This window comes from Trichechus manatus, unplaced genomic scaffold (genome assembly GCF_000243295.1).
Source record: "Trichechus manatus latirostris isolate Lorelei unplaced genomic scaffold, TriManLat1.0 scaffold00086, whole genome shotgun sequence".
In the NCBI taxonomy this organism is placed as follows: domain Eukaryota; kingdom Metazoa; phylum Chordata; class Mammalia; order Sirenia; family Trichechidae; genus Trichechus; species Trichechus manatus.
The window spans coordinates 8798086-8810199 of record NW_004444022.1 but is presented as its reverse complement, the minus strand read 5'-3'; the positions used below and the strand labels follow the sequence as shown (position 1 = coordinate 8810199).

Below are 12114 nucleotides of genomic sequence, written 5' to 3'. Positions count from 1 at the left end.
AAGCATAACAATTGTGGGCATGGCGCAGGACCAGGCAGTGTTTTGTTCTGTTGTACATAGGGTCGCTATGAGTGGGAATCGACTGGACAGCACCTAACAATAACACAATAAATCTAATTGGCACAAATATTGTGCAGTTGACTCTTCAAGGCATACATGGAGCAGATGTGTACCAGGAATATTAGATAGTGCTTACTATCTGTGTTTGTTCATAGAAATGGGCCAGTGCTCTTGGCATTGGTCAGTATGCTTTAGGGCAGAGGTTGGCAATCTTTTAGTTACGGGGCCAGATAGTAAATATTTTAGGCTTTGTGAGCCATATGGTCTCTTGCAGTTACTCAACTCTGCCATCATAGTGCAAAAGCAGCCATAAATAATATGTAAACAAATGGGTGTAGTTGTATTCCCATAAAACATTATTTACCCAAAGAAGTGGAGGGCTAGATTTGGCTCATAGGCCCTAGTTTACTGTCCACTGTTTATACAATGAACTGAGCATTGGTTAATCCAGAGTGTCAGTTAAGCAAAAGGTTTTTAAGAGGTCTTCACTTTTGTCTCCAAAGTAAGTTCTAAATAAATTTTAGTTTGTAACATAACTGATCTCTTGGTTTCGAATCAGGTGCAAAGTGGAACAGAGTTAATTTCACAACAAACAAGGAGAATTTTTATTATTTTATTTTAAAGAATGAACATGAATTGTAAGAAATATATTGCAAATGTTGGCCTTAGGAAATTTAACTGTTTGGGAAGAATACCCGTTGCTGTCAAGTCAATTCCAACTCATAGCGAACCCTGTAGGACAAAGTAGAACTGCCGAATAGGTTTCCTAGGATCAACTGATGGATTCGAACTGCTGACCTTTTGGTTAGCAGCTAAGCTCTTAACCACTGTGCCACCAAGGCTTCTTCAGAAGGATAAAGACATAGATTGTAGGGGAAAATAAATTGTAGTTTTGTAAGTAGTAAGTTTCTCAGCTGTGATCTTTATTATCCCCAACATTAAGTGCAAAAGAGACTATAACTTATTGTCTATAAGTTATTGGTGTATTACAACCAGAAAAAAATCATATAAGCAACAAATATTTGTAATTGAATGCTGAGATTTGAAGTAATAATGATTTTCTAAGAGGAAAAAGCTAAGGGAGAGTAAAAATGTTAATGCTAGGGTCCCCCGACCTATAATCAAATTCACTGCTCTGTAAATCTGAACTTCTTAAAAACAACTGGTTTTAGGATTGCATCACTAGTGGTGTAGCCTCATTCGGTCCAGTTCCATACACACCCACCCTCAAAATTCATTGAAAGAAACAAAGCCCTCAACAGTAAAATACTAGTGGTGCTTTGTCCCAGAGCACCTGACCAATAATAATAAAGCATTTGTCATCCATGCTATCCAGTTTCATGATCTCCAATTACTCCCTGTGTAAGTTTGTAGGTCACTTTGAAGGATAAATCTTTGTTAGTATTGTGGAATATTGCCATGGAATAATCCCCTACTCCAGCTAGTTTTCTTGGTAGAGATATCTATCATGTGTTTTATTAGTCATTAATGCAGAATGAGGTTGAAATTAGATTACATCATATATCACATGCCATCTTTATTTTATCATTTCTGAATGATCACTGTGCTAAAGCTTTTAGCCTTACCTATTCTTTTCCCCTCTAGGGACATGTGTTTAATTAAAAAGCCACTTATTCAGAGTTCAGAAATTTTTTAATTAGTTTGACTTTTCCCCAAACATAATGGTATTAAGATTTGTCCATGAAAACCTGCCAAATTGTAATACTGTTTTCCCCATTAGACCTGAAATCTTACTAGGAAGATCATAGAGAGATCATGTTAAATGAGTTAGGATATTGTAGTGATCATGTGAAAACATTAGGCATGTTTTTATTTTTATCCCTTTGTGACAGAAAGGGTTTAAAACTGAAATGAGTGGATAACTGAACTAGATGGCTTTTAAAGGTACTTACAGTGGAAATGCCATGGACCTTAGTTAAGGGAAACTGCTCTCACCTGCTTTTCCTCCGGCAGTAAAGGCTGCACCTTCTGTCTCCAGTGCTGGCTTCTTCCTGGATGGACCTCTGGATGTTGAAAGTCACTTAAGGCATGATCCTTGGCTCTCTGTCTCTTGGTCTTGGCTTCAGTACCATCTGATGATTTCTATATTTTTATCACCAATCTTGATCATCTTCCTGGGCTTTCATTTTGTATATCCAGCTGCCTCCTGGACATCTCTAACCAGATGTCTAAAAGGCTGTCCAGACGCCCAAAATACAACTTCCTTTTTGTTTTCTTTTTTCTTGTTGTGGTAAAATATATATCACAAAATACTTGCTGTTTCATCCTGTCTTAAGTGTACAATTCAGTGACATTAATGACAATTACCATGCTGTGAAATTGTCACCACTGTCCATTTCCAAAAATGGCATAACTTTTTATATCCGTTTGCACTTATCATCACCATCTTCCACACACATAACAACTTCTTATCCATTTTCATACCTCAATAAATGGCACCACTTTCCACCCAGTCAGTTGCTCAAGCCAGAACCCCAACTCTCTCACTCCCCACATAGCCACCTGTCATCTCTGTTATTGTTAGGTGCTGTGAAGTTGGTTCCAACTCATAGCGACCCTTTGTACAACAGAACGAAACATCTCTACTTCCTAAATATCCCAAATCTTGCCGCTTCTCACTACTTGGCTGTCAGTCTCCTCGATAAAACCTGTAATATTTTTTTTCTTGCCTACTCTATTGCAGTAGCTTCCTAAGATGACTCCCACCTTCCACGCATACTTCCAATAATTCATCCTCTTCCCAGTGTCCAGAATGAACTTGTTAAAAAACCATAACTCAGAACACGTAGGTCCCAAAAGGCCTCCCATTGTCCTTAGAATAGAATCCAAACTACTCACCAAGAGCCTGTGTGAACTGGCACCCTCCTGCCACTGTCTCTTTAGTCACCTTGCTTTAGGTATATTGACCTTTCTGTACCCCAAACCCACTAAGGTTTTTCCTGCCTGGGGCCTTTGCACTTTCTGTTCTTTTTGTCTGGAACACTTTGACTTCTAGAGCTTTGCAAGACTGATTCCCTCTTTTCTTTGCAAGACCGATGCCCTCTTTTCATTTGTGTTGTACCTCAAATATAGGAAGGAAGGCCTACCCCAACTGCCCTATATAAAAGAGCAACACACCCCAAAGTACCCCCTATTCCTCTGAACCTTTATTTTCTCCATAGCATTTACCATCTAACATGTATTTATTTAGGCTTGTTTTGTTTGTTCTCTTTCCTCTCTCCTGATTTGATTCAAGCTGGTTACAGAGATTCTGGTCTGGGAAAAATGAATCTAGTCTGTAGTTCCTCCGAAGGAAATGAGTGCCCACGTTTAGATGAGTAAGAGATACATTAGGCAACCAATGATTATTCAGCCTACTGGTTGGCTGAGGCATATGAAACATCAGTTCTCCTGTTTCCTTCTTTGTATCCATTCCTATCACGTAGATGTACTATTTAGATGTACTATTTTGACCTTTTCATTGCTCAAGAGAAAACTGACAACAATTCTTGCTAAATGTTTGGCTGTGTTGTTAAAGAGTAGCAGGAGTTAAATTGTCAGCTCCATATGGGTTGTCAGGAACCCAGACATGAAAACAGGTGTGTAAAAAAGTTCTGTAGACATTTAGACATCTGGTTCAGTCCTGTGTGTGTTTGAGGTTTCTAAGGTAAAATACTGAAGAGTTAGAGAGGAAAATATTGAAGGACAAAGAAATAGTTATTCAAAAGAAATTAGCTTTCTTCATTTGACATCTTACGTAAAAGCTCTGAACTTACCTATTTTTGGTTCTTTGAAAGCCAGCCATGGTCATGTGAAAACTGTTTATTTTTGCTATCCAGTTTGCTTGGGTTGCGCTATTTTTCAAACACTCAGAATAAGGATTGAAGCCGAGTCATTACCCAATATTTATGGCTCTGGAGTGCTTAAAGCCAAGCATATTAAAAGCCAGAGATAGGACACAAGACAAAAGATCATGGAAGTCCCTCAGAAAGAGGCAGGAGTGATGAAGAAAAGATAGAATACCTCTGCCAAAGAGTTCCTCCCTTCTCCATTCTCACGATAACTGTTTAATTCTGGAGTCACATGGGAGCTTGGGGTCACCCTCCAGACACTTCTAGTGCTGTCCTGGCCAATGACATTGGCTCTTATTGTTCTGGAAACATGTATTTAGGACTTGTTTCCCATTAGTTCCATTATGGTAACACTAGTCTTAGAACTAAGCTTCTACCCAACTAGGGCTTCTCTTGTCATGGAGTTTACACCAAAAAAGAAAGAAATTATCCCCCTTATCTTAGTTATCTAGTGCTTTTGTAGCAGAAATACCACAAGTGGATGGCTTCAATGAGCAGGAGTTTATTTTCTCACAGTTTGGGAGGCTAGAAGGCCAAAGTCAGGGTGCCAGCTCTAGGGGAAGTCTGTCTCTGTCCCCTCTGGGGGAAAATCCTTGTCTCAGCTTCTGTAACATTCTTCTCAGCATTCTTTGGAGATCTCCACGTGGTATCTGTTTTTCCCTCATCCATGCTTGCTTGCTTCTGTGCCTAATCTGCTCTTTTATGTTATACCCTAACTGATATGGCCTCATTAACGTAACAAAGAAAATCCTTTTGCCAAATGGCTTACATCCACAGGTATAGGAACTAGGATTTACAACACATTTTTGGGGGACACATTTCAATCCATAACATCCCTGAACAAATGTGATCCAGTTATACCCATCAGTATACCCACCATGTATACCTCAGCCAGCCTCTCAGCCCCTGAGACAAGATGAAGTGCTTGTCACAGTCTTCAGTACCTAAATTTCATCTGTATTTTGATAATATTTGCAACTCTTTTGCCAAAGGAAATTAGCTACTCTGATGATTTAGACTAATGCAATAGAATCTATCTTGGCAGCTCTTGTGGGGATACTTAAAAAAAAACTTGCTATTTCCAAGTCTTTCCTTCTCCAGTTTTAATCTATAATTTTATGTATCCATTCAGAGTTTTTCCATCCATCAGAACAACACTGCTTTGTTTTCATGAAATATTTTATTGGTTTCTTATGTATTTTCATCACTAAATGCACTTGGTTATAACTCAGCTCTTTGTGCAGAAGTTGGCTTTTCATGTCATTAATAATTCATAAGCTCCATAGAATTACTTTGGACCTTTCTAATGAAATACCTTGACTCTTAACATATCCAGTGTCATTTCAACTTCTAGTGTAGAAAAAAATAATGATTCTGTGGCTGGCCTCACTGTCTCAGGAGAAATTGAATAAGAATTTTTTTCCCTGCTTTCTTGTTCCTTTTTAAGTTCTGGATGCTTGAGAAGCCTAGAAGGTAGAAAATGTTGCATATCAGAGATAACAAAATCATACTTTTAAGTGACCTTACACACTGATAAGGAGCATAATGATCAGAGAAGGAAACTTTCCTTGAAAGTTCATCACAGAAATCTAAGTGGCATTCCAAGTCTCCAAGTCACCTGGAGAGGCTTCTGGATCAGTTACTAAGCCATGTGCATGTTCCTCCCCAACCTATTACCAAAACTTCAGTGAAATCAAGGTTCTCTCGCTGGGTTCAGACCTACCAAGTCAGCCTGGCTGAACTGGGTGTGGAAACATGCAACCAGTGCTTTTGTAATCCTGACATTTACTCCCCAAAGAAACCACACTTAGAAATTTGAGAAGTGAGCTGTTTAAGTTTGGAGTTAATGAAAACTTAGCATATATTTTTCAGAGCTCCTGGTCAACTGGGTATTTGGGTTTGGATTTCTTTCTCCCCACCCCACCCCCTTTTTTCCTTCTGTCTTTATTCATTTCTTTTTTAAGCTGAAAAGAGACTCTCTTTTTCAGTAGGGAAAAAAAGGCCTTTCTCTGGGTTGTTTCTTTCCTTCCAATTTCAATTTTTTATTAAGTCCCATTGGAATCAATACTCATAAAATAAAGCAGCTGGTCTGATCTGCTCCATTATAATCAAATAGAATCTGTCTTCTTTCAGAACAGTGGGGTGTTTTTAAGCACTGGTGCATCCAAAAAAATGAGGCCATTTCCTCTGTAAATCCATGTTTTTATAGGATGAGGTGTTATTGAACGATAGAATAATTTTTCAGTCTCTCATATATGGATAACAGTGCTATACCAAAAAAAAAAAAAAAAAACCATTATAGATTTTGAGGAGCAAGAGGAATAAAAGAGACTTGTTCATCTGAGACTAGAATTTTTAAATTAACCAAAAAGTGGATCATTCTCTACATTTGAGTGAAGCTGATTCCACTGGCAGTATATTAATAATGAGACTGATTGCTGCATTTCACAATTGTATTTTGCTTAGACTTGTAATTGTGATGTAGCAGCTATTTTCTTATTTTTTTTTTAATCAAGCAAGGGGAGTACTCTTGCCTACATGGAGAAATAGTGCCCCCAAAGGGCAGGTTCCAAGACCCCTGCTTGTACTTCATGAGTGTTTTAGAGCAGTATGTGTTTTAAACTTTAATGTGCATGTGAATCACCTGTGGATCTTTTTAAACTTAAGCTTCTGATTCAGTAGGTCTGAGGTGAGGCCCAAGATTCTGCATTTCTAACAAGCTCCCTGGTGATACTGGTGCTGCTGGTCTGACTTTGAACAGCAACATTTTAGAATATCTTTATGTAAAAATCTCACAGTTAATAATTCTGAAATTAGAAGGTTCACGTGGAATTAAATGTGCTGGCATATCTAAGAAGAGATCGGTGATTGTGTACCTTCAGAAAGGCAGTCTGATGGCTCATGTCCTTGTGAATACATCTTTGAACAAAGGTTCTTTCCTTTGGGCCGCCTCGTATTAGTTTCCTAGTTCTGCCAGAACAAAATATCAGAAACTGGATGGCTCATCAGAACAGAAATTTTTTGTCTCACAGTTCTGGAGGCCAAAAGTCCAAATCAACTTGTCTACCAGGCTATACTCCTTCCTAAGTCTTTCCAGAAGATCCTTTCTTGTCTTTTCCAAGTTCTGGTATCCCCAAGTGTTCCTTGGCTTGTAAATGCATCTTCACTTAGCTTTCCTTCCTCTGTGTCTCTTCTCTTCTTTTATAATGACACCACTCAGTGTCTCTTCTCTTCTTTTATAATGACACCACTCAGGTTGAGTTAGGACCCACCGTGCTCCAGTATGACCTCATCTTAACTGATAACATCATCAAAGACTCTATTTCCAAGCAAGGCCATGTTCACAGGTATCAGGAGTTAGGACTTAAATACATCTTTTAGGGGGGCACAATTCAATAGATAACATCCCTCTACTACTATTTTAGTAACAAGCTAATGAATAGCTTATATTTGAATTCCTTGAGGATGGAGATTATATTTTACCGTGTTCCAGTTTTCATATTCTCAGAGCCTAGCAAAGTCCCCGACACCTAATACATAATCATTTAGTGAGTTGAATTGACTCAAATTGAATTGATTGAACTTCATTAGAACAGTATAGGGGTGACCTGATTTCCTCTTTAAGAGATGTGTATTGCTTTTATGTACAAATTTCAATTTTCCTGTTAGTAATTTACAACTGACTAATTTCTAGAGTTATAGTCTTCTAAAAGAAAGATGTGGCAATCTGCTTCCGTAGAGATTTACAGCTTTGGAAACTAGAGTCAGAATCGATTCTAGGGCAGTAGGTTTGCTTTGGGTTTGGGTTTAGTCTTCTAAAAATTGTATTCTCTTACCATACGACATGAAAAAATAAGTACAAATTAAAAATAGTGAATATTCAAGAATCCTAAAGTCCTTATAGTCCTGTTATTGTTGTTGTCAGCTGCCATCAAGTTGGTTCCGACTTATAGTGACCCTATAGGACAGAGTAGAACTGCCCCATAGGGTTTCGAAGGAGTGGCTGGTGGATTCGAACTGCTGACCTTTTGGTTAGCAGCCATAGCTCTTAACCACTGTGCCACCAGGGCTCCAACCTTATAGCCCTAGGAATACGAAATAAAATTCTATCTCTAATGAAAGGACTTTGGCAATCATTTCTTATTTAAGAATTTTATTCTGGGGTAAGAGAGGTTGGGGGGAAGGCAATCTTGAACTGTTTTGGCAGATTTAAACCTTTTCTTCTCAGCTCTGAAAGAGTACAGACAGTTCTTGAGTCTTCAATGAAATATGAAAATCTAAATTATTCCAGTTAGTATATTGGCCTTCTAGAAGGATTTTCAGTAAATCGTGTATCAATTTCTGTATGCATGGATAAAACTTGAATGCTATTTTTTCATTATTTTCTTCCAGTGTTTGATTTTGCTTCTTTTATTTTTTAACAACTTCGTTGAGATATTCACATACTATACAATTTACCCATTTAAAGTGTACAACTTAATGACTTTTAGTATATTCACAGAGTTGTGCATCCATCACCATAATCAGTTTTAGAACATTTTAATCACCCCAAAATGAAACCCCAAACTCCTTAGCCATTGCCCCCCTAATTCCTCTGGCACCATCCCCAGTCCTATGCAACCACTAATCTACTCTCTGTCTCCATAGATTTGCCTCTCTCAACATTTCATATACATGGAGTCATAAAAATGTAGTCCTTTTTGACCGGCTTCTTTCACTTAGCGTAATGCTTTGAAGGTTCATCCATTTTATAGTATGTATCAGTAGTTCCTTTCTTTTTAGTGCTGAATAGTATGTATGTGTATGTAGTATCCTATTATATGGATGGATCACATGTTATTTATCCATTCATCAGTTGATGGACATTTGGATTATTTCCACTTTCTGGCTATTACGAGTAAAGCTGCTATGAACATTCATGTACAAGTTTTTGTGTAGACAAATGTTCTTGTTTCTCTTGGATATATACCTAGGAATGGAGTTACTGGATCATATGGTAACTCTGTGTTTTGAGAAACTACCAGACTGTTTTCCAACATGGTTGCACCATTTTGCATTACCATCAGCAGCATATAAGGGTTCCAGTTTCTCCATATCCTTGCTAACACTTGTTGATTATCTGTCTTTTTGATGGTAGTCATCCTAGTGGGTATGAAGTGGAATATCATTGTGATTTTGATTTGATTTGCATTTCTCTCGTGGCTAATGATGTTGAATATTTTCTCGTGTGCTTGTTGACCATTTGTATATCTTCTTTGGAGACATGTCTGTTCAAGTCCTGTGCCCATTTTTTAATTGGGCTATTTGTCTTTTTATTATTGAGTTGCAATAGTTCTTTATATATTCTAGATACAAGTCCCTTATCAAATATATGCAGAAATTTTCTCGTATCTGTGGTTTGTCTTTCCCTTTCTTGATGGTGTCCTAGAAGCACCAGAGTTTTTAGTTTTGATGATATCCAGTTTATCTATTTTTTTTTCTTTGTTGCTTATGATTTTCGTGTCATGTATAAGAAAGCACTGCCTAATTCAAGAGTCTTCTAAGAGTTTTATAGTTTTAGCCCTTAACATTTAGGTCTTTGTTCCATTTTGAGTTAATTTTTGTGGATGGTATTCTTTTATCTTTTTTTTTTTTTTTTAAGTGCTGTGATCTTGGCTACCATGCAAGTCTGAACAGAGCCTTAAGGACATATCTCTCTGCGGAGTATAACCTCGAAACCTCCAGACACGAAGGTTTAGACATTATTGAGAATGCAGTTGACAATTTAGAGCCCCGGAGTGATAAGCAGAGATTCATGGAGATGTATCCTGCTGCGTTCTGCCCACCAATGAAGTTTGAGTTTCAGTCACATATGGGTGATGAGGTAAGTCATTGATTATTTTAAAGCTAATAAATTGTCTCTTCACTTATATTTTTCCCCATCTGCTGTAACCCAGCAGTCTTAAGAATTCACAGGTGTTTCCTCTCTCCTGCCCCTGCAAAGGATCTTAAGATCCTCCAAGACCACCTTTTAAAGCAAGGGTCAAGCACTCAAATTCCTGGGGAAGCCAAGCAAATAAAGGTGTAAACTGACCTGGCTGTAAGCGCTGAACTGGCCAGGGCAGGTTTCTCACCTCCACTCATCAAATTCAAATTAAAAAACAAAACATTTTGCTGGTCCAATACAGTCTGCCTGAAGCCTCCTTATAATCCTGATTTAATGATCCCTATACAGAAAAATAACTGTGAACGGCAGGAAAAATGAAGAGAAAAACAAAACAATGCAAATCATTTTTAAGATTCAGGTTGGCTCCAAGCTGGTAAAATGAGCATTAGAAGTGATATATGAAGTCCTAGATTCTTAATATAAGTTTAGCTTCTTATCCTATTTACAAAAATTATTTTTTAGTTAAGGTGATTATGAGTTACAGTTGTTTATGTTCCTGTCAGTGGAGGGAGAAAACGAGAGCCGATTAACGGAGTTTGCAATCTAGCGCTTAGTGTCTAACTGTGCAAAACAGTACTCATAGATAAAAACATTTGTAGCTTATTGTGGTGACAGTCAACTTTAAAAAAGAGATGTAATTACAATGCCATGGCTGATTAATGTCATAATTTTCTCTTAAAATTAGCCAGTGTTAAGACATATAGGCAACATATATATATATCTACCTTCAGTATTTCTAATCTAATTCTATTTTTGCTGATTTGATAGTGTGAATTACATGATTGGACATGATAAGCCGTCTTTATGCCAGTAGTACATGAATTTTGACAAGCAGGATGACTAGCTTATCCCATCCAGTGTCATCTTTCGAAAATCAAACAGTTGTTTTATGTTTTGATTTTTTTTAGTTGTTGGGTATGTTAAACATGGAATGATTAAAAAATAAATAGTTTTTATTTATTATTATTGTTTTAACAAAGTGAGTCTCTTGCCCTTTTTTATGGCTGGTTCTGCCAACGAGCAGTAATCTCTGTGGTGTTTTAGAGACTCTGTAAAAGGACCTCTTCTCAGCTGACAGCATTTCCGTGATAAGGGAGATGAGAAGAAATTGTTTCTGGTGCAATGTTAATATAGTGTTCTAACTTTGAGCTTATCCATAATTGAGATCATAACCAAAATATATTTCTACCAAAGCCTAAGACAAGTGCCCTCATCAAGTTCATGGTAAATCATGTGATTTGATTGATAGTGTAAGGGAAATCAATCATTTATATCAACATTGATATTGGTTGAAAGATACTAAAAATAATCATTCACATTTTCTAGTTCTTCTACTAGTACTAAGCACTTTTCTAAGTGCTCTATGTACATTATCGCATCTAATTCCTGCAAAAACTCTGTGGTATAGGAATTCCATTGTCCCCATCTTACAGGTGAGAAAACACACACCATAACCAGTGAGCTCTACTGCCTTCCTTACACATACCTGTATGTCACATTTGGATCATCCTTTGCAGTCTGCCCTCTGACTTGTACAGACTCATAAGGAATTTCCACAAGTGTGACTTTAACATCAGCTCAGTCTCCAGGAACTGTCCTGTTCTTAGAGAGATGCTTCCTGCAGCTGCTTTCTCTCCAGTCACATCCAGGCCAAGCAGCTGCATTCTGCTCTTGCCGCTTACGTAGCAGGCCATATTTAAAACTGAATTTTCAAGGCGGCTGTTAAAAGAAAATATGTAATTGGAATCTTGAAGGGATCAGCGTGATTCATCTGGCATTTAAATAGGAGAACAGAGCCTCTGGAGGCAGGCTTGATTGCGCCCTGTTGTAACTGCAGATTTTGATTTCCCCATCAGGTCTGTCAGGTCAGCGCTCAGCAGCCGGTCCAGGCAGAGCTCATGCTCAGGTACCAGCAGCTGCAGTCACGACTGGCTACGCTCAAAATCGAGAACGAAGAGGTGAGCATGCTTTCCGCCCCATAAGTAATCTGAATTTCAGTGGAAGTTGGAAGGCATTTTCACATAATGTTGGCATATGTAATATGCTTAGTGAAATCTCTTCATCATGCTATATCAGAAGCATTTTCAGGTAGTAAATCAAGGTTCCTGTAAATACTCTTTGTAGAGGATAAATACAAAGATTCCGTATTATACAATAGACTAATACTTTACCAGAGATTCACTACATACACATGTAAACCCAAAAAATCAGACCCGTTGCCCTTGAGTCAATTCTGACTCATGGCAACCCTATGTGTTACACAGTAGAACTGCCTCA

At 37.9% G+C, this 12114-nt stretch overlaps 1 protein-coding gene across 2 annotated transcripts in view; it reads left to right on the top strand.

The window, feature by feature from the left end:
- Window positions 1-12114, top strand: part of SRGAP1 (SLIT-ROBO Rho GTPase activating protein 1) — a 331342-nt gene that overhangs the window by 248671 nt on the left and 70557 nt on the right. For both annotated transcript variants that reach the window (XM_004381554.3, XM_023736114.1), the window contains exons 7-8: window positions 9553-9774; window positions 11694-11795. In XM_004381554.3, the coding sequence (XP_004381611.1) occupies window positions 9553-9774; window positions 11694-11795 (324 nt within the window). The remainder of the gene's footprint in view (window positions 1-9552; window positions 9775-11693; window positions 11796-12114) is intronic.